At 39.6% G+C, this 23,499-nt stretch overlaps 1 protein-coding gene across 6 annotated transcripts; it reads left to right on the forward strand.

Moving 5' to 3' along the window:
• Nucleotides 1–263: 263 nt before the first annotated feature.
• On the forward strand, nt 264–11,083 carry CLDN12 (claudin 12). Of its 6 annotated transcripts, XM_023544444.2 has the most exons (4): nt 264–390; nt 2,045–2,132; nt 6,395–6,466; nt 7,656–11,083. In XM_023544444.2, the coding sequence occupies exon 4, from the start codon at nt 7,689–7,691 to the stop codon at nt 8,421–8,423; it is 735 nt and encodes a 244-aa protein (XP_023400212.1). In that variant the 5' UTR covers nt 264–390; nt 2,045–2,132; nt 6,395–6,466; nt 7,656–7,688; the 3' UTR covers nt 8,424–11,083. The 6 variants fall into 6 exon arrangements, with proteins under 6 accessions (XP_023400212.1, XP_023400211.1, XP_010585585.1 ...); XM_023544443.2 differs by having other exon boundaries at nt 6,395–11,083; XM_010587283.3 differs by lacking the exon at nt 6,395–6,466.
• Nucleotides 11,084–23,499: the final 12,416 nt, after the last annotated feature.

Genomic DNA, 23,499 nt, shown 5'->3' on the forward strand with positions numbered 1-23,499 from the left:
TAAGAAAGTTTCTTACGGACAAATCACAGTGAATAGAAAATATTTACTTGGGAACCCAATTCAAAGCTATTTTTAGTTTTGTTTCGTTTGGTCTTGTTGTAAACTGCTATCCCAGATCTACACGGAACGCAAAATTCAAAAGGGACGGGGGAACTATGGCTGCAAGTGGTAGGTGGTCGCAGGATGTTACCTGCGGCCCGCGGCCCAGTGGATTCTGGGAGCTGTAGTCTCCCAGCGCATTCCGGTTTAGTGCCACGGGAGAATCTGACTACGCTCCCAGAAGCCTCCGGTGCGGCTCAGTAAGAACACACTTCCTGGAACGGAAAGAGGGAGACGCTGTGAGAGGCTCCTCAGTGTGGGCGAGTAAAATGTGCTGCATGTGAGAAGCAGGTAGGTGTGGTCAAGGATGTTCTGATTTCTGGGTCTTTTGCATAAGTAGTTGAGGATTTTATGTAAAATAACTAAATGGAGGGGTTTCAGGGACGTGAAAAAATGCGAACCACAGTAGCGGAAGTGAGAATTAATTGAGTGAGGAGTTACTTGATTAAGCTTTTAAACATTATTTTTTTACACAGGAGTTTGGAAATTGTCGAGTTGTCTTACCGGAGCAGCCTAGGGCTGGGAACTTGGCTGGCGGGGGTTTACTGTGTGAAGCTGCAAGTTGCTATTTTTGAATAACCATCTGACGCTGGTTGTGTAATGATGACCTACTCCCGGTTCAAACCCACTCAGTGTTGCAGGGATGGGCTTGCTCAGAGAGCATTAAGTCGCTGTTGCGGTTTCTTTCCATTGGGTCTAATCAGGAGTGCTTTTTTTTTTTTCCTTTTTTGTCAGCTCTAGTGTTCCTAAGGACACAGCTCAAAGGAAGAGGAGGGGTGAGGAGGGGATATACCGGTTGCCTTGGAAGCTTGGTTTGGTTTTTTTCTTCTGAAGCTTAAAGCTCTGTTACAGGCCTTAAAGGAGCCGGTCAGGACGTTACAGAAAGGCCAGATTTGGTAACCCCACTTAAGATGATTGCCCAGGGATCCTATTGTGTGTTAGTAATTGTAAAACGATTTTCTCTGATTTTGGAGTGAGTAGTTTTGCTTGTTACCAGCTCAAGAAACGCATATTTGGAAAACAAAACTCAAAAAACTTAATTGAAATATCTTCTGTGCACTGTTTTGGGCAACACTGGTGTAATGACCATAATAAGACTAGTGCTAATTGCCTTAAACCAGGAAGCTTTCCAGCATTTACAAGTCTTATTCTCATTCCACCTGTTTGGAAGAGGAAGTGGCTTGTGCTTGAAAAAGATAAACGGAAACATTTTAAAATGGCAGGCTGAACCACTGGTGAAAATATTAACTCAGGAAAACATTCTAGTTCTAAATATCAGGATGCACAGCACAGATCAGTTTTGCCTGGTTTGTTGTCAGTATCCTTATTAAAAAGGAGCCCTGGTGGAGCAATGCTTAAGCGCTGGGCTGCTAACCAAAGGTTGCCAAAAAGGTTGGCAGTTTGAACCCATCTGGCCACTCTCCAGGAGAAAAGACCTGTTGATTTGCTCCCATAAAAATTACAGTCTAGGAAATCCTATAGGGCAGCTCTACTGTGTTACTTTGGGTTGCTATGAGTAGAAAATTGACTGTACAGCACCTAACAACAACAACATCCTTGTAAAAAGTAGAAAAGAAACATAATTTCTTGTGCTTCAAAGACAACTGCACAGTGTTTCCTGAGCCCTCCCTCTTCTTGCACTATAATTATGAAAAGGATCTAAAAAATTCATTAAATGTTGATAATTTATTTCCAAGACAGTAAAGTGATTTTTATCCTTATTTCTCCTATTTTCTCAAATCACAGTGAGAGTTAATCTTTTCTTCTGTATCTGACATATAAATAATGCATGAATTTAAGAATAAACTTCCTTTTTTAAGCTTATGACCTATATTTTTTGGCATAACATTTTATTGGTTTTGGATGATTGCTAATTTCTTTTAATTCCATGTGAATTCAAATTGAGTTTCTAGAGAAACTATATTAATTTTTCCTATTTCTTTAGACCCACAGAGTCTCTACTTTGCATTCAGATGTGCATATATTCCTTCTAAGTTGATTAAAGTTATTTAGATTATCATATATCTCAAAGGGTAAGTACATCTTTTGACTATATCTTATTTCCCTTCTTTCTGCCACCATATATCATCCAGTAATGACATGTTTTTCCTCTTGGCCAAAAAAGTAAAGGTATAGGACAGCTTTTCCTTGTGAGTACAATGATTGATGACTTAAAAACCCAAATTGTAGGTAGAGGAGACTTCTAGTGTTACCATCCAGAATTAACTTAGCTGCTATTAGACATGCATTCTCGTATAGCTGTTCCTCAGAATTGTCCTTGATGACATACCTAGCCATTCCTAAAGCTCTTAACCACTATTCCTGATCCACACTTATTTGAACTCTAATTCAAAACCACAGAAGCGATACCTTTTTGAAAATATTTTTATTTAAAATGATAACTCTCATAGCCTTTAATTGTGTACCAAATTTTATCCATCTGAAATTTTATTCTCTGAAAGTCACTGTGGAACAGATAGTGAAATGACAAATGTAAAGTGGTTGGTCATTCGATTTGGTCAGTAACTACTCCAAAGACAGTGTTCTGTCATTACTGTTATATGACTGTAATTATCTGTGGTTGTTTACTCACAGTCAAGAAGAAAAGCATGTTCCTAGCTAAAGGAAGTAAATAAGTCTACTTACTAACTTATTACAGAAGCTTATATTTCTGACCACATTCTGGTTTACAAAAGGCCTTATTATTCATGATCTTACAGATACCTCGTGGGTCATTTTACATATGAGAATTTTGAGGTTCAGAGGAGATAGGTGACTTGCTCAGTTTGTAATTGGTAGGTAATGACTGGCATTTGGGCCTTTGTCCTCCTGGGCCACAATACCAAGCTGTCTCCCAGATGAAAACAGCAAGCCTGCACATCTGTACATATGTTCCAGCTCTAAGCTGTCACCCAGGTAGTGTTTATGAGAGATCATCAGATTTGTTAAAATGTGTTCCATGATCCCTAATACAGGTTTTTCATAATGGCAAAAAAAAGTGTTATTTTTTCCCACTGATATTTAAAAATGAAAATGTAAATATGAATATAATGAACTGACTAACTTTGATAAATAAGGTTTAATTTGATATATTAAAAAAAAATATTAACCATTATTAATTAAAATTTTTTTTTTTTTTTTATTAATAAAGAGGAGTGTATCCAATATATAATGTTCCTATTAAATTGAAATCGATTGACTTCCTAACCAGCATTGAAGTTCAGCCAGGGTTGCCAAATGTAGATACGTATTTCTAGAAGCATAATCCGTGTGTAAGTGCCTGGGAATAGCCTCGTCTTCCCTAATTTGGTGTTTCTGTGGGAAGAAAATGAACTTTGTTTTAAAAAATGGGAGAGACATTTGGCCAACAAGGAGCAGAACACAGGGGTCTAGAAGAACACAGGATGGGATGAGTTGTCCTGAATAAACTGAATGCATCTGATACTGGAGCAATTTGTAACTTTCTATATCCTGACGAGACTCATATGGACCCTTCATTTGTTTCTTCATTCATTCATATAATTCATTCAGCAAGTAATTGGGTGCCTTCTGTGTGCCAATATTGAACACAGCAAACAAAACAGAACGATCTCTGTCCTTCAGGAATTCACAGTCTGGTGGAAAAGATAAATATTGCACAAGGGATTATAAGCAAGATCACTGTCACCAAAGGTAGCAGTGCAACTAACAAGTGTAAAGGTGCAACCAGAGCATAAAACCAGGGGCAGAGGAAGAGGTTTAGGGCTGGCCCCCTGGAAAGGATTGTTTAAGCTGAAATTAGATAGATGAGTAGGTACTAGCCAAGCAAAGAATGGGATGAGATTAAGAAAGCTCTTGAGTAGGTACTAGCCAAGCAAAGAATGGGATGAGATTAAGAAAGCTCTAAGTCAGAATCGACTCAGTGGCAGTGGGCGTGGTCGGATTTGGAAGAAGGAAGAAAATAGCATGAGGGAAAGCCCTTAATCAAATAAGAAAGTGGCGCATTTGGGGAGTTAAAAGCAAGATGGCTATGTAGACTAGATGGTGTAAGCTATGGGAAGGATTTCAGACTTTAGAGATAATTATAAGGGCAGTGGGAAGCCATTGATTGGGAAGAAGTGGAGTGACATGATTAAGTTTGCATTTGAAAAAATCATTCTGAACTCTCTTTTTACTCTCTCGGTATGAACAAATCCTAACCGGGAAGTCAACATTATCTCCCAGCTTTTAATCAATAAATATATTCCTCTCCTGCCTATTCCTATAAAAACTTATTTTATCCCTCCAGTGGGTTATACGGAAACCCCAGTGGTGTAGTGGCTACGTGCTATGGCTGCTAGCCAAAAGGTCGGCAGTTTGAATACACCAGGTGCTCCTTAGAAAACCCGGGGGGCATAGTCCTGTAGGGTCACTATGAGTTGGAATCAACTCGAAGGCAGTGGGTTTGGTTTTGGTTTTATGGTTATATGACTTAAAAAATCATAGGCATGTCGAATCAAGAGCAGGCCATAAGAAGTAAAGTAGCCAAAGGAAGTTACAAGGAGCTAGGACGTTAATTCCATCACCAATGTTGAATTTTAGTAAAAGATCAAGGTTAATAGTATTTTCCCTCTGAAAAAAATGCTGTAGTATCTTACTGATCCCATGTAGACAGGACTTCAGTCAGTCCCTGTATTTGACCCAAGAACGCTTCAGGAAAAGCAGATTCGGAGGCCGATGGAATACTTGTACTGATCTTGATGTGGGATAGATGTAAACACACTTAATACTCAAATAAATATTGGCCTATCTTTAATATTAATCAGTTCATTAATATTGTTTGATAGCCTGTAGGCTAAGTATTATAGGAATTTGTTAGTAATGAAGTTTTTCTTTCTAACCTGGTTTCTTGTACCTTTTGCATCATTGGAATCAGTGGCACAGGCATGCTTGATTGGAGAAATCTCAGTGAAGGTGGTACTCCAAGTATTTGTTCCCTCCCTCTGAAAGCACGGATTGTGATTGAGTTAGGACTCTTTGTGGGTTATCTGAAGGAGTTCTGAAGCTTTGAAAGAAACGGGGAGCCTTTTTCTCATGCCTTTACAACTTTGATCAAATCATCATTCTCCTTTGTTGCTCAGTCTCAACCTAACCCTGAACAATACATGTGTATGAACAGGTGCCTCATTGGTTCACTTAATACCTAACAATAATCATTTGATGTGTAGTAATCATACAACTGATGTACCACCATCATTTTTAGTTTGTATGAAACACTAATATGAGATTTCTAACATTATTTCCCTTAGTATGACTGTTAACAGATTGGGGAGCAGTATGTGTATCTTGGTGATCTCGCTGCCCCTCCAGGGTCTAACAGAAGGTCTCACATGTTTTATTACTTGAAGTAAACATCTCTTGAAATAATGGATGCTTTGTAATAACCACTTCCTTGTCTGTATGACCAGTGGCCCACCCTTGTGAGTTATTGTGGTCTTGGGACAGGGCCCAGTAGTCATTTATTCAATAGATGTTTCTAATGTCGGACACTATGCAAGTTGCTCACAGGTAGTGAGGTTGACACAGGTAGATGAGCAAAAACCAAGAAGGAGCTGAATTCTTGAGCTTGGCATTGTTAGTAGCCTTTCCCAGTGTAAACATCCTTGTACCTGTACCAGAGTTTCCATTGCTGGGCCAAAGTGTTTGGTTGCTAAATTAAGCAAGACTGTCTTTTCCTAAGTTGCAAGAAAAAAACTAGGATAGGACAATAATTTCTTTGTTTAAAGAGTTTTTCATCCATAAAATGTTTTTAAACCTTTTCTTCAACTATTGCTACTTCCGGTAATACCTATAGAAGATAATAGGATAAACAAGCAGTAAGCTAATACTATTGGAGAAACTTAGAACTAACCATGCTTAACTTAACTTTTTTTTAAGTGGTCACTTGTGCTTAAACTCTGATTTTTATATTGTACACTTAAAACAGAGCTGTATATTTTCTGCTAGTAAAATTATTCCTAGTGCTTATAGTTGGATTAAATATACCATGTAATATTGTTTTCTAAAGGACATCATGCCCTGCCCTCCAAATGCGTTAGAAAATCACATCCTGACACAGTCTCCTAGAGCCTTTTTGTCATGGTCTTTTTCTCTGACCCTTGAACTCCTGGGAGCGCTACTCTACCATCTGAATAGATAATATTTGACTCTGCAAAGGATGACAGATTCCCTAAACACCAATGTACTGTATCCAGAAATAAAAATATTCTCAACCTGACCCCTCTGTGCTCTGGGCAAAAAAAGTAAATGTACTACCTCATGTTCTTCTGCCTTGTAGGAGGCAGGATGGAAGACAGAAAAAAAGAGTGTTGTTTTGTGAGTGAATTTCCCTTGAAGAAATTAAAGCTGAGTAAGATATTGGTTTTTATAATTTTTCATATATAGAAAACACAACCATTTAATTTGGCATGAAAGACAAACCTAGGCACAGCTTTTTTTTCCTCCTCATAATACCGTTAGTAGAGATACCATCTTCACTTAAAAAATCTGTTCATTCATCTTATAAGCAGCAATAATACAATAACCAACAAGTGCTATAGATTTCCCTAAAATGTACTGAAGCAACCTTGAATCGGCCAGGAAGTAGCTGAGTAGAATAATTTCAGGAACCTTTGTTGTTCCCATCTTTTCACAGACTCATTGGAGATGAGCCCGTTTACGTTTTATAATTTTTCCAGCACACACAGTATTCTGGAATGAGATCAGTTTTGCTTTTTCTTACTTAACTATCATTCAACAGATGTTCATTGAAGTCCAGTGTGCCAAGCACTGGGCTGGTCACTGAATGCTAAGAAAGTAGTTAATCCTTGCATAGCACTTAGTATGTGCCAGAAGTATTTTGAATACTTTACATTAATTCATTGAATTCTTAGAACAACTCTGTGAGATAGGTGCTGTTATTTTCTTATCCTACAGGTGAGGAAAATCAGTCACAGAGAGTTTGCATAGCTGGCTGAGGGTCACTCAGCTAGTAAGTGAGAAAGTGAGGATTGGAACCCAAGCCATTTGGCTCAGTCTGCTGTCCTCTAGTGCTTCTTGCCCCCTACCTTTGTCTTTTATGAGCCATCTTCACTTGTGCGTGCTAGTCTCATTTTACATTTGCATGAGCGTTTGAATTTTTGTTGTTTGTGGCTAGCTGATGATTGATAAGTACTCTGACTCCTGCTATATATTTGAGTGCCTGATACATAGAAGAACTTATGTGTGTGTTGAGTGAATGATTATTGACAACCAAGAGAATTTTAGATGTCATGTTAAGAGAATTTGAACTTATTTTGATTATTCCTCCGATAAGATGTGCAGAATAAAAAGCTAAAGGCTTTGTTGCTACATGACCCAGTCAGTGATAGCACCGAGGCTCTGAGGTGACACTCACATGTATTTATGTACATTTATATTGGGCATCGAGAGGAAACAAGGGACACAATGCCCTCTTGGCATTGATATTACATCACGAGTTCTGTTAATAGGTAACATGCCTCCCTGCTGTGCTTTCCGGTTGTCCCCTCATGATTTGTCCTCTTGTGTGTTACCCCCAGTCTGACTGACCGTACTGCACACGCTTGCCGGCCATGGGCTGTCGGGATGTTCATGCAGCCACAGTCCTCTCCTTCCTGTGTGGAATCGCCTCTGTGGCAGGCCTCTTTGCGGGGACTCTGCTTCCCAACTGGAGAAAATTAAGACTGATCACGTTCAACAGAAATGAGAAGAACCTGACCGTTTACACAGGCCTGTGGGTGAAATGTGCCCGTTACGACGGGAGCAGTGACTGCCTGATGTACGACACTACTTGGTACTCATCTGTTGACCAGCTGGACCTGCGGGTCCTCCAGTTTGCCCTGCCACTCAGCATCCTGATCGCAATGGGTGCCCTGCTGCTCTGCCTGATTGGAATGTGTAACACAGCCTTCAGGTCCTCGGTGCCCAACATCAAACTGGCCAAGTGTCTAGTCAATAGTGCAGGCTGTCACCTGGTGTCTGGGCTGCTGTTTTTCCTGGCAGGTACTGTATGCCTCTCCCCATCCATTTGGGTTATCTTTTATAACACACATCTGAACAAAAAGTTCGAGCCAGTCTTTGCGTTTGACTATGCAGTGTATGTCACTATTGCTAGTGCCGGGGGCCTATTTATGACTGCCTTTCTACTGTTTATTTGGTACTGTGCATGCAAATCTTTGCCTTCTCCTTTCTGGCAACCACTGTATTCCCATCCTTCCAGTATGCATACTTACTCACAGCCCTATTCAGCACGCTCCCGCCTCTCAGCCATTGAAATTGACATTCCAGTAGTTTCACATACCACCTAATGGGAAAAGAGCTAATTGTTAAAGAAAACTCTTTTTGTAGCCTCACATGCCCCTTGTGTACCACCCACCGCAAGGAGCTTTTTTTGACCTATGTACATTTTCTTTTGTTCCTGACCAGTCAATGAAGCCAAATTTGTATGTCTTGATAGAATGAAGTGCTGCTAGTTTTTATGAAAAGAACATTATTGTAAGTGTGAATCATTCCTTTTCTCTTGCTTCTTACACTGGAAGGATTTTTAATCTCTGTATTGATATTTGATCAATTATTTAAGTGAAAAAGATCTGGGTTTCAATTGAGGTGATTTAGAATAACATGGTAAAGTAAAAATGGCCAGGAGAAACTATTGTATGCAATCCTTATGAACATTTCAGAGTATGTAGTGTTCTTTTTCTGTGCCTAAAACTGGGAGATGGGAGGGGGAAGCAATTTCAAATACAAGATACTTCTTTTAGGTAAGGGTTATATTTTAACAGTAGTCAGTCTGACAGTTTTTGTTTTACTGCTTTTGTGGGACTAATTACATTGAATAGGCTTAGGTATTTTGAATATTACTTTCTTTTGTGAGTTCCTTATCTTCTACCTCATGTCAGTGTTTAAAGTGCATTTGAAGTGCTATTAGAATGAGCCTAACATTTCCAATATCTATTGGTTATGGATAATATTTAACATAATTAAAAAATTGCTGATTCTATACATTTTTTTATTGGACTTAAAATGTGCCATGTGATGGGTTGGTGCCTCCTCTGAAGCAGAAAAAAACTTTCTTCCAGGTACAGTCCACAAAGTGGTATTCGTGTCCATATGTAATTTCTTAGTAGGTAAGACAAAGAAAGGGGCCCTCATGGTTTGTTCTCTTATAGACATAGTGGTAGGAAAGAACAGAGTCTGTTCTTCAGTGACGATGACATCAGAGATGCACACTGGTGACTGCTTCTTGAGTGATGGGTGAAGTAACCTATGACTGTACCATGACCACATTCACACTTGATTCAATTCCTGCCACTGCTACTGATTATTTCCTCAAGCATATATCTGTGCCCAGTACTTCTGTAGGTGTTATAGAGGATCCAAAGAGCCTAGTGGCACACTGGTTAAGCACTTCGCTGCTAACTGAAAGATCAGTGGTTTGAACCCACCAGCATCTACGTGGGAGAAAAGATCTGGTGATCTCCTGTAAAGATTACTGCCTAGGAAACCCTATGGGGCAGTTCTGCTCTGTCCTATATGGTTGCTATGAGTTGGAATTGATTTGATGGCACAGACCAGCAACATAGAGAATCCATGAAAACTGTGAGATCTGGTCCCATCCACTAAGAAACTTTAATATAGAAGATCAAACTGTTATCTGACAATTAGGAAACAGTCTGACTTCACCGGACAGCTAGCCTTAACTTCTCAATCCTCGATGCAGTAATACATTTCAACCAGAGACATGGCTTTCTGGCAGGCAGGTTTATCACGTACCACCAGCAACATCCTAGACCCTAGAAATTCAGTTTACTTCAATTCATTGAATCCTTAGAACACCTACCTTAGCCTAGATTCTGTAATAACACTATTAGATCCATAAGAATGGGCAAAAGTGAGAGAGAAATTCTATGGTTCCCTTATCCACCTCTGAAAATACGGTTTATTGAGGAGCGAGAAGTTTTTAAAATCTTCTAATGGGATAACAATAAGACGAAACCATGTTAACACTACAGTGAAAGTTTAGAAATTCAGGGATACTGGGTCTTTACCTTTATGAATTGGAGGTGTTTATTGGTGTGACTTACTACCTATTAGTGTTACGTTTCATAAGGATTTTGTTCTTTTAACCATTACAGATTTTACAAAAAGCTAGTTGCATGGTAAACAGATTATTATGCCTCTTTTGCACATCTGAGTATGACTCTAGTACTTGTGGATATATGTAGTGAGCTTTTTTTTTTAAACTCCAACTTTATGTACATAGCAAATAAGTCCAGTTGTATAATTTTTAAGTATCAAATTAGATACTAGTAGAAAGCATGCGAAGTTATATATTTTTTTTTTTTTTAGTTACAGCTTCTGATTCCTTCTAATTCTTCTCAGGTGTAGCTGAATCTTGATCATTCCGAAACAATGGCAGGTGGAATTTTGAGATGAATATTAATTTTCCCCCTTTGCTAATTTTCAGTCCTCTGTCTCTGAGCTTTTGTCCAGATGTGTCAGGAATTCCACCACCCCATTGTTAATTGTATAAACAAGCTAAAAATAGATCTAGCCATTAACTAGACAGTTTTTGTCCATGGGATTATAAATATAAACATTAAGTTTTTCCTACAAAAATCCTTTGGCTTCAGAATCTGTAGCCTCAAACTAGTATTTATTATGAATTCACTGGGCAAAGGAAACAGCTGTTTTCCTTTGTCTTTTTTAATATTTCAGAGTTGCTATCAATAGCTGTTCTTCACAGCCATCAAAGGAAAGCAAGTATTTGCAATTCTTTTTAGGCACTTTGGAGCACTCATCAGGGGGAACATCTTTGTCATTAAATGCCTGTTAACGTTAAAGGCCTTTTATAGAAGCCAGCTTGGAAAACAACCTTAAATGTGATACGATGCAGCAGATTTGGCTTATCCAGCCATGGGAGAAAAAAAAAAAAAAAAAAAAAACCCGATTTTACTTTGGTTTTAAATATACACTATAATGGATAGTATGTTTGCTGTAAACTGCAATGTAAAACCTTGATAAAACTGTACTGTACTTCTTGATGTTTATTAAAAGATGTATTTTTATAAGTTTCCGCTTCTATCATTTGTCTCAGAGCTTTAAGATGAAATTTTTGAGAAATACGTCTCAAATGTATGTAAATTGAGTCCCATTTAAAGCCCTATAGAATAACTGGATATCCATCGGAAAAAAAATGAAACAAGACCCATACCTCACTCCACACACAAAAACTAACTCAAAATGGATGAAAAACCTAAATGTAAAATCTAAAACGATAAAGATCATGGAAGAAAAACTAGGGACAAGGTTAGGAGCCCTAATACATGGCATAAACAGTGTACAAAACATTATTAAGAATGGAGAAGAAAAACTAGATAACTGGGAACTCCTAAAAATCAAACACCTATGCTCATCCAAAGACTTCACCAAAAGAGTAAAAAGGCTACCTACAGACTGGGAAAAAGTTTTTAGCTATGACATTTCTGATCAGCATCTGATCTCTAAAATCTACATGATACTGCAAAAAGACAAATAACCCAATTAAAAAATGAGCAAAAGATATGAATAAACACTTCACTAAAGAAGACATTCAGGTAGCTAACAGATATATGAGGAAATGTTCACGATCATTAGCCATTATAGAAATGCAGATCAAAACTACAGTGAGATTTCATCTCACTCCAGCAAGGCTGGCATTAATCCAAAAAACACAAAATAATAAATGTTGGAGAGACTGTGGAGAGATTGGAACACTTCTACACTGCTGGTGGGAATGTCAAATGGTACAACCACTTTGGAAATCGATTTGGCATTTCCTTAAAAAGCTGGAAATAGAACTACCATAGGATCTAGCAATCCCACTCCTTGGAATATATTCTAGAGAAATAAGAGCCTTTACACGAACAGATATAGGCACACCTATGTTTATTGCAGCACTGTTCACAATAGCAAAAAGATGGAAGCAACCAAGGTGCCCATCAATGGATGAATGGATAAATAAAGTATGGTGTATTCACACAATGGAATACTATGCATCAATAAAGAACAGTGAGGAATCTGTGAAACATTTCATCACATGGAGGAACCTGGAAGGCATTATGCTGAGTGAAATCAGCTGCAAAAGGACAAATATTGTGTAAGACCACTTATAAAAAAAAAATTGAGAAATAGTTTAAACTGAGAAGAAAACATTCTTTCATGGTTACAAGAGCGGGGAAGGAGGGCGGGTGGGAGGGGATATTCACTTAGTAGATAAGAACTACTTTAGGTGAAGGGAAAGACAGCACACAATACAGGGAAGGTCAGCACAATTGGACTAAACCAAAAGCAAAGCAGTTTCCTGAATAATCTGAATGCTTCGAAGGCCAGCGTAGCAGGGGCAGGGGTCTGGGGACCATGGTTTCAGGGGACATCTAAGTCAATTGGCATAATAAAATCTATTAACATTCTGCATCCCGCCTTAGAGAGAGGCATCTGGGGTCTTAAATGCTACCAAGCGGCCATCTAAGATGCATCAATTGGTCTCAACCCACCTGGATCAAAGGAGAATGAAGAACACCAAGGACAGACACAAGGCAATATGAGCCCAAGAGACAGAAAGGGCCACATGAGACCAGAAGAACTAGATGGTTCCCAGCTACAACCGATGACTGCCCTGACAGGGAACACAAGAGAGAACCCCTGAGGGAGCAGGAGAGCAGTGGGTTGCAGATCCCAAATTCTCATAAGACCAGACTTAATGGTCTGACTGAGACTAGAAGGACCCCGGTGGTCATGGCCCCCAGACCTTCTGTTGGCCCAGGACAGGAACCATTCCCGAAGCCAACTCTTCAGACATGGACTGGACAATGGGTTGGAGAGGGATCCTGGTAAGGAGTGAGCTTCTTGGATCAGGTGGACACTTGAGACTATGTTGGCATCTTCTCCCTGGAGGGTAGATCAGAGGGTGGAGGGGTTTAGAAGCTGGCGAAACGGACACGAAAAGAGAGAGTGGAGGGAGAAAGCGGGCTGTCTCATTAGGGGGCGAGCAATTGGGAGTGTGTAGCACGGTGTGTATGGGTTTTTGTGTGAGAGACTGACTTGATTTGTAAATTCAAAGCACAATAAAAATTATTAAAAAAAAAAAAAAAAGCCCTATAGAATAGGAATTGGAAAACATGGAATTCTAGAAGCAATAAGACTCTCCAACCATTCCTAAGAATGGTTCTAGGAGTTCACTGAACTGTTCTACCATTCTGTAAAGAAACACCAAATGAAGTCAGTGAAATAAGACTTGCCTCATCAATGGAGTTTTCCAGTGGTTTGTGATCTTGGAGATCGGGTGTTCTCAAATAGTTAAGTAGGGGGTGCTTCCTTAGTCTTCAAACTTTGAGATTACCAGAAGTTGCCCTCACAGGAATATCACTTCAAAGTCTGTGAAACTTGGAGTGAACTTTTATTTTTGGATTATAGTCACCTGGGGGTAGTTCTGACATTACACTGAAGCCCATGGATCTCTGATAGTGTGTTAGACAACAGCCATGTGTTGTACTGGAAGTCAGAGACTGCTTCGGGCTTGACATCTTGAGCTGATTACACAAAGCACCATGATCCAGATCTCTCAGTTCTGTTGTTTCACTGAGAGAGCCTAACTGCTAGAGAATCCCTTCATGCTAGCCAGTTGATGAGACTGATTTAACAACCAGAAATGAGGACTGCAGATTACTTGCAACCACTATCCAAGACCAGCATTTCAAAATATACTCTGCACGGAGCTTCTTAAAGAAAAAACTGATTTCGGAGATGGGGTAGAAAAAGTAAAGGATGAGCCCAGAACAACTTATTCTGCCAGAAAGTAAGGAAATGCTCAAAGAATGATGGGGACATGTCAAATGACATAGGAGCCAGCTTGAAGGGGCTCCCACCAGCCAAATATGGGACAATTTGAGTATCAAATAATAGTAGTGGATTATAGCCCATTGACTAAAGATCTATATATGCATACTGATATAAATAAATGGGGTGAGTGGGGGAAGAAAAGCTTTAGTGGCCCTAGTGACCCCTCTCTGGAGCAAGCAGGCCCCCAGGAAGGCCATCTTCACCTTCACCTGCTAACCTGCTTCTGCTTTAAAAGAGCTCAAAATAGCAGTGGATTGTTGGAGCCAGCTCTTATAGGTCTGCCAAGAGTTGATTGTGCACATCTCTTCCCAGCTTCCCATTCTGTGACATAATGTTGGTAATTTGAAATTGGCCGTGATGGGAGTATTTATGCCACAGAAATTGGCATATGCTACAAATTAGGGCCATTTATTTATTTCGAGTTGGTTGTTAAACATTTACCTGCACACCATTGGTCAGGAGTGATTGCTGAGCTTTAGGAGTCTCGGGAAGTGTTGAGAGCTGTAAAATTTTATCTGTGATTCAAACCTATTCAGAGACTATCTGAAATAGCCTCTTAACAGGTTTCCCTATCTCCAGTATTGCTCTATCTTCCTCCCTACTGCCAACTCAACCTGTACACAGACAACAGAATAATCCTAATAAAATGCCATTATGACCTTAATTAAAATTCTTCAGCAGCTAACCATCAGAACAGAATCTAAGCTCTTGCTTTAAGTCTGAATGAAAGGTTTTGCTCACTAGGACACTGGAGTATGTCCAAGAATGTAGATGGAGGAAAAGCAAATTTTGCCTAGCATATCACAGAGATAAAAGCTTTGTCTAGAAGATCTTTCTCATTGTGCTCAAAGCTGGTCAGACTTAATGATTATTAACGTCAACAATATCTCAATAGACTAATCTGTAAAGAAGTGTGCAAATTCAACAATAAGTAATGGAGAATATTCCCTTTCAGTGACTGATTGGTCACATTCCTTACTTAAGGAATTTCCATGTCCTGTATGATGAAAAAAGTGGCAGGATGAATGTGGTAACCAGCCTCTGAGTTGTCCCCTAGTGATCCTTGCCTCCTAGTACTCATACCCTGTATGGTCCCATCCAACATTGAACAAGGCTGACCTGTGTTACCCATAGGATTTTGTGGAAATGATGGTGTACAGCTTCTGAGATTGTAAGTCATAAAAGACATAGCAGCTTCTGCCTTCTCTTTCTTGAATCACTTCCTCTGGGAGAAGCCAGCTACTGTATTGTGATGACATGCAAGCGGATCTATGGCTAACATAGAAGGGACCTAGGCCTCTTGCCAACAGCCAGTACCAATTTGCCAGCCATATAAGAGTTATCTCGGAAGCAGATTTCTCCAACCCCAGTCAAGCTGTTCAGATGACTGCAGCCCTGGCCAACATCTTGTTTGCAACCTAATTAGGAGACCCTGAGCGAGAATCACCCAGCTAAGTCGCTGCCAACTTCGTGACCCACACAAACTTTTTGAGATAATGTTTATTGTTGTTTTAAGCTGCTAAATTTTGGAGTAATTTTTTATGCAGCCAAAGGTAACTAATACAAAAAGCATAGAGCAAATACCAGAGATCAGTCTTGAGGAATATTTGTTTCTATGCCATGACGCAGTACTGTTAGCTTTCTTGCTCCATATCAGAAAACATCTCTCGTGATCCCAGATTCTCTTGAAATCTAATCTGAAGAATGTATGTGTGCGGAAAGGGACGTGAGAAACTTAGGTTGGGAGCAGAGTTCTTTGTAATTTTAGTTAGATTATGAGTAGCTGCCCTTGTTACCAGAGCAATAAATTGAAAGCTGAGCATATGTGGAATTTGAAATAGAAGTTAAATAACTTTGCAGTCAAATTGACCTGATATACATAGTGGTTATATTGTCATATGGTTACCAGGAACAAAGGATAAAGCATTCTTACTAAAAAAACAAAACATCAAAATATCATTTGTTTTTATCAAACTAACAAACTATTTCTGGGGTCAGCCTCTTCAGGAAGAAAATAAAACTGATAGTTTCCTAGGCAGGAAAGGAAATAGCTGATTCCAAGACTCATTTACAGAATATTGTCCAGTATAGTGTTGGAAGGCAGTACAACAGCTTCAACAACAGACTGAAACATACCAACAGTCATGAAGATGGCACAGAACTGGGCAGTGTTTCATTCTGTTATGCTAAGGTTATCGTGAGTGAGAGCTGACTTTACAGCGACTGACAACAGCAGCAAGACTCAAGCAGTTGAATTGAGAAATATCGCCTTCCTATAATAAAATAAATAGCAAGATAAAAGCCTGCGGCAACAGTTCTGAGATAGGATTGGAAGAGGAAAGCTGAACTAGTGTAAGGAAGTAAATCAAACTTAAGATGCCCCCAAAAGAAAAATGGCAACAAATAAAAAGTCATCTTAACTCATATTTTACTTGAAAAACCCTGCCATTGTCAATGACATAGCTAGAGACTGGTAGCCTGTCTTTCTGTATTTTTATGTATTTGTTTTCATTTCCAGAGATGTCTCTGAATTCTTTGTCAGAAGCAAAGACACTCAGACTGCCAAGAGAAATTAGCAGTGCTTCCAGAAGTGAAGTAACAAAAACTAACCTTAAAAAGTTGACAAAGACATAAGTCATACCAAGGACAAATAAGTCATACCTGCTCCCCCCAACTCCTGCCAGACTTAGGCTTTTAGAAGGCAGTGTGACATGATGGCAGGGCTTTCTTTATGGGTGTGCTGTGTAGTCATGCAGGGCCCTGCACTCACAAGGGCCTTGAACTTGGTTTAATACTCTGTTGTTGCCATCTTGAAATTCTTAAGTTTTGAATAAGGGGCCCTGCATTTCTATTTTGTACTGGGCGCCACCAATTATGTAGCCAGTCCTGCCTGAGGACTTTGGGGAAGACATTACACTGGCTTTAGAGACAGGCAGACCTGGGATTCTTATCTAAACTGCCTTCTTGTCGCTATGTGGCAATAGGAAAATTACTTAACCTCTGAACTTCAGATTTTCAATTGCAACAAGAGCAATGCTATCTACCTTCTATGATTATTATTGTGAAGATTAGACCCAATAATCTTGTGAAGAAAATGCAGCTAAAGCACCTAGTTAAGTATGTTTTTTATATTATGTATATACTACAATTACTATTTATTTTATTATTATCTGATATCCAACCCAAATGATGTTAAAAAAAAAAATACCTGTTGCCGTTGAGTTGATTCTGACTCATGGAAACCCTATAGGACAGAGTAGAACTGCCCAGTAGAATTTCCAAGGAGCGCCTGGTGGATTTGAACTGCAGACATTTTGGTTCGCAGCTGTAGCACTTAACCACTATGCCACCAGGGTTTCCAGAGGATGTTAGTGCCGGTCATAAAAATAAGTATATAAAATCAGATCTCTATTTTTGCTTCACATTTTACAGGGGCTTATGGACTTTGGGTTTTTATGGACTTATACCACCACTACTATCATCTTTGCCATGATTCTTATGACTACTGCGATTGGAGCTGTAGTAGCGTTAAGAAAATTAATGATCCTGGTTTGATTTTTCTGTTTTAAGTATTAACTACTTCTTGTAGAATAGCTATGTTCTTCAAGATTCAGCTCCAGAAACAAGGAAGTCAGTTTTCCTATTTCTTCAAAGGGATGTGAAGATGACTACAATTAAAGAATGTTATGGTACGCTTTCTGATAGCCTTGTACAAAGGATTCTCCCACTGACCTCACTGTTCCTACTATCAAAGCAACAGGCCCTCATCTTTTAAACAGCCCCAGAATAGTTGCAGTCAGAGAAATATATGTCCTTTTTCATTACTTTGAAAGAAAGAGTGATATCAAAACACCAATTTACCAAACTGTAAAAACGTCTTGAGGTGGTGTCTGACCTCATGTAACTTCACAAGGAGTAAGGAAAACCAAGATCAATAGCTCAAGACTGACTCCTATGAGGCAGAGGCCAGAAAAGCTTCCTCTCTTTGCCATCTGTGTCAATTCTGACAACAACCGTCCCTCCCATAGCACTCTCTACCGGGTTTGATAATTCATTGCAATGGCCACACAGAACTCACCACTCACGATTATGGGGTTTAACAGTTCAGGCCCAAGAACACTCAAGAATACAGTTCTTCCATCAGGACAGCCTCTTCCCAGCCATGCTCTCAGGCATGCCTCTCCCTGGTCCTCAGTCTCTGCCCATAAGGTGCTCTCAGCTTCCTAGCTCTGTGGGCCAGGAAGCCCACTAAGCTGTCTGCTGCGGGTCTGTCCTGCGAGTCTTTCCTTCCTTGGTGGTAGTGGGCTCTTTCCTGCCCCTGGGGTGGCTCATTTCAAACCCAGCAGGATGGCAAAACTGACCAGTCCCTTTAGTGGGCCACAATTATCCTGTTACACAGTCCCACCCAACCACCTGGGTGGAAGTTACAAGCCCATGGCTAGAAAGGCCACGCAAAAAGCAAGCCATTACACCCCACAAACCCAAACCAAATGTTAAATACTTTCTTGATGGGCTCAAGTGGTTCCCACTGTGGAAAGAGGACAGAGAGCAAAATAGATCTTGACAGTTACACAGGTTGAGATGATGTACCTCAAATCAGCACATACAAGATTATGTATAAATATATGAATGTTAAGATTCCACTACCTAAATAGCTTTGAAGAGTAAACGAATCCAGTATATTGTTTGAGATGCCCATGGACTGTGTCTCTCATCAACTTGTCAAGTAGGATGCAGCAGAGAGCATGTTGGACATGGAATCAGGAGAACTGAGATCTTTTACTAGGTGGGGAACCTTGGATATGTGTCTGAAATGCCCTGTTCCTTTTTCTCATTTTCTACATCTTCGAGACCAGTAATACCTCTCTTCTTTCAAAGGGTTTTTGTGAATGTACAGTGTATTTTTTTTTTTAAGTATTGCTTTACTATTGCCTCATGTTTGCAATATTGAAAATTCTATGGCAAAATATTGAACGATGCAGGAAGAATAAAGAGATGGAATATACAGAGTCACTGTACCAAAAAGAATTGGTTGATGTTCAGCCATTTCAAGAAGCAGCATATGATCAAGAACAAATGGTACCGAAGGAAGAAGTTCAAGCTGCACTGAAGGCACTGGCGAAAAATAAGGCTCCAGGAATTTTACAGAATACCAATTGAGATGTTTCAAAAAATGGATGCAATGCTGGAAGTGCTCACTCATCTATGCCAATAAATTTGGAAGACAGCTGCCTGGCCAACTGATTGGAAGAGATCCATATTTGAGCCCATTCCAAAGAAAGGCAATCCAACAGAATGCAGAAATTATCGGACAATATCATTAATACCACATTCAAGTAAAATTTTGCTAAAGATAATTCAAAAACAATTGCAGTAATACATCTACAGGTAACTGCCAGAAATTCAAGTTGGATTCAGAATAGGATGTGAAATGAGGGATATGATTGCTGATGTCAGGTGGATCTTGGCTGAAGGCAGAGAATACCAGAAAAATGTTTACCTGTGTTTTATCGACTATGTAAAGGCATTTGTGTGGATCATAACAAATTATGGATAACATTCAAAGAATGAGAATTCCGAAACACTTAATTGTGCTCATCTAGAACCTGTACATAGATCAAGAGGAAGCCTTTCAAATAGAACAAGGGAATACTGTGTGGTTTAAAATCAGGAAGGGTGTGTATCCTTTCACCATACGTACTCAGTTTGTATGCTGAGCAAATAATCTGAGAAGCTGAATTATATAAAGAAGAACATGGCATCAGAATTGGAGGAAGACTCATTAACAACCTGTGGTATACAGATGACACAACCTTGCTTGCTGAAAGCGAAGAGAACTTGAAGAACTTACTGATGAAGATCAAAGACCACAGCCTTCAATATGGATTACACCTTAACACAAAACAAAAATTCTCACAACTGAACCAATAAGCAACATCATGATAAATGGAGAAAATACTGAAGTTGTCAAGGATTTTATTTTACTTGGATCCACAATCAACACCCATGGAAACAATGTAAGACTTTGTCTTACATACTTTGGACGTGTTATCAAGAGGGACCGGTCCCTGAAGAAGGACATCCTACGTGGTAAAGTAGAGGGTCAGCAAAAAAGTGGACATCCTCAATGAGATGGATTGACACAGTAGCTGCAACAACGGACTCAAACATGGCAACGATTGTAAAGATGGCACAGGACCAGGCAGTGTTAAGTTCTGTTGTACTTAGGGTTGCTGAGTCAGAATTGACTTTACGGCACCTAACAGCAGCAAGTTTCATATCGTGTATCAGAATTCTTCTCTGTAGATGTTTGATTTACCCATGGAAAACAGAGAAGCCAAGTCCATACCATTGTTTGGATTCAGATAGTGAGTATGGTGTCATCCAAAATATATTATGAATCCAAAAGAATACAGTATAAACCAGAACCATTTTCTGGTAAATTGCCCTTCATAAATAAAATGAATTTAGCAACTTCTAGTTTTGGGAGTAGGATTTTAAGGGAAATATGTGAATGAAAAATAACACTTCTGATGGAACAGCATTGGGGAGGGGTGCAATAAGAAGTTAGTTTTGCTCTAAAGGACATGAGTTGGGTTAGGTGGAGAAGACACAACCAAAGGACCCAGCCTGGAGCTACTACACTATGCTTCCATCATGTTAGGATAAAGACCCAGGCCTAGTCTTTGAATTCTAGGGCAGGAAATACAGGACCTGTGCAGATGAGCCGTGGTCCAGAGAAAGCCATTCATGTTTCATCAGTCGTAAGCCATGTTCATCCTAAGGAGTTGAGCGCCAGAGCTGTGAGGGCGTTCTAGGTCTAGGGATTGGAAGTGAGGGGTAGAGGACTGGGCAATTGATGCCATTATTATCTTTTTAAAGTTTGTCCACAAATTCAGTAATTAGACTACTTGCCTCTTTTTGAAGCGCTGAAGGTTAAAGAGTATTTAAGTGAACGTTATAGGCGGGCTAGAGAAAATTGATAATAGGCTGTTAGTATTTTTTTATATCAACCCCCAAAAAGTAATTCTTCAGGAAAAAAATCAAATAAAAGAATGTATGTAAACCTGCTTTGAAAATGATAGAATGCACCACAGGAAAATAATAATTGGAATTGATTGATATCGCTAGCTAAATATACCTAAAAATATCACTTTGTTACTATGTTTCCTTTCAAACTAAATCTGTTTAAAAAGCAGCTGCATTTTCAGATCTTGTATTCTGTGTTTTGTTTTCTCAAGGGGAGGTCTTTGTAGCCCTTTGCATTATTATAATTTTATTATACTTGATACAAAGCTAAATTAATGAGTGATTATTTCTAAAAGTTATTACCTGCATCTTCTACTTCTTCTTTGATGAAGAAATTCTTATTTTATGACCAAACGTTTATTTAGCCCTGTGTCCACATTGCAATTCTTATATTTGGAACTCCTTAATCAGAAACTAAATGTGGATTTGACTTAACAATTAGTTTATGAGTCTGGAAATGCACATGGGATGTCTCTTTCTTAATACAGTTTTCTTGCTTATTTTAGATCAGTCTAGAGTGTGCAGCTTGATAAAAGAACATTAGGAAATATCTGTGACAATATGAATTTTGATAAACTGTCATCTAGTGTCTTTGGTTTCTCAATGTATTTAAAATTCTCAGTGCTAATGTCACACTGAGTTGTGTCATACCTGGCTTAATGAGCAATAGAGTGGACATGGGGAGCCCAGGAAGACCACCTCCTCCTAGTGTGCTCTCACCCCACCCCATCCCTTTTCTTAGGCACCTGTCTTATGTCTCAGTCACAGTGGACCTTGTTCTTGTTCAAAACTCGATGAATCTTTAAAACTATTCAGTAACAGTGCTGAGGGGTCACTTTATCCAGAGGTATTTACAGTTTAGTACGCTACTCCTGAAGACTGGAAGGAGCCCGGTGCTGCAGTGGTTAAGAACTCGGCTGCTAATCAAAAGGTTGGCAATTTGAATCCAGCAGACGCTTCTTGGAAACACTATGGAGCAGTTCTGCTCTGTCCTATAGGGTTGCTATGAGTTGGAAATGACAATAACGGGTTTAAAGATTGGAAACTCTTAAGCTCCCCAAGATGAATCCTCAGTGGTGGCATTTCAGGTATTGCGCACGCTAAGGGTGAGATTCTTTGAAGCCTGAGTTCCTTCTGGAAGCCCCCAAATCACACAAATGAGCCTACCCAATTTTGGAGCCTTTTGGATTAAAATCACTTAAAAGTACATAAAAACTCGTTGAGACTTCTTCATGAGAAAAACATTTTTTAAAAGAAAATTTGAAGATCACTTTCTGGAATGTTCTGTTTTTTTTGTTTGTTTGTTTTTGTTAACTTTTATTAAGCTTCAAGTGAACGTTTACAAATCCAATCAGTCTGTCACATATAGGTTTACATACATCTTACTCCGTACTCCCACTTGCTCTTCCCCTATTGAGTCAGCCCTTTCAGTCTCTCCTTTCGTGACAATTTTGCCAGCTTCCCTCTCTCTCTATCCTCCCATCCCCCTCCAGACAAGAGTTGCCAACACACTCTCAAGTGTCCACCTGATATAATTAGCTCACTCTTCATCAGCATCTCTCTCCCACCCGCTGCCCAGTCCCTTTCATGTCTGATGAGTTGTCTTTGGGGATGGTTCCTGTCCTGTGCCAACAGAAGGTCTGGGGACCATGGCCGCCGGGATTCCTCTAGTCTCAGTCAGACCATTAAGTATGGTCTTTTTATGAGAATTTGGGGTCTGCATCCCACTGATCTCCTGTTCCCTCAGGAGTTCTCTGTTGTGCTCCCTGTCAGGGCAGTCATCGATTGTGGCCGGGCACCAACTAGTTCTTCTGGTCTCAGGATGATGTAGGTCTCTGGTTCATGTGGCCCTTTCTGTCTCTTGGGCTCTTAGTTGTCGTGTGACCTTGGTGTTCTTCATTTTCCTTTGCTCCAGGTGGGTTGAGACCAATTGATGCATCTTAGATGGCCGCTTGTTAGCATTTAAGACCCCAGACGCCACATTTCAAAGTGGGATGCAGAATGATTTCATAATAGAATTATTTTGCCAATTGACTTAGAAGTCCCCGCAAACCATGTTCCCCAGACCCCCGCCCTTGCTCCGCTGACCTTTGAAGCATTCATTTTATCCCGGAAACTTCTTTGCTTTTGGTCCAGTCCAATTGAGCTGACCTTCCATGTATTGAGTGTTGTCTTTCCCTTCACCTAAAGCAGTTCTTATCTACTGATTAATCAATAAAAAACCCTCTCCCTCCCTCCCTCCCTCCCCCCTTCGTAACCACAAAAGTATGTGTTCTTCTCAGTTTTTACTATTTCTCAAGATCTTATAATAGTGGTCTTATACAATATTTGTCCTTTTGCCTCTGACTAATTTCGCTCAGCGTAATGCCTTCCAGGTTCCTCCATGTTATGAAATGTTTCACAGATTCGTCACTGTTCTTTATCGATGCGTAGTATTCCATTGTGTGAATATACCACAATTTATTTACCCATTCA

This window comes from Loxodonta africana, chromosome 8, assembly GCF_030014295.1.
Source record: "Loxodonta africana isolate mLoxAfr1 chromosome 8, mLoxAfr1.hap2, whole genome shotgun sequence".
Taxonomy (NCBI): Eukaryota; Metazoa; Chordata; class Mammalia; order Proboscidea; family Elephantidae; genus Loxodonta; species Loxodonta africana.

Bases quoted from the DNA above. Each gene is read 5' to 3' on its own strand.
- CLDN12 (XM_064289964.1), top strand. From the start codon at position 7,689: ATGGGCTGTCGGGATGTTCATGCAGCCACAGTCCTCTCCTTCCTGTGT.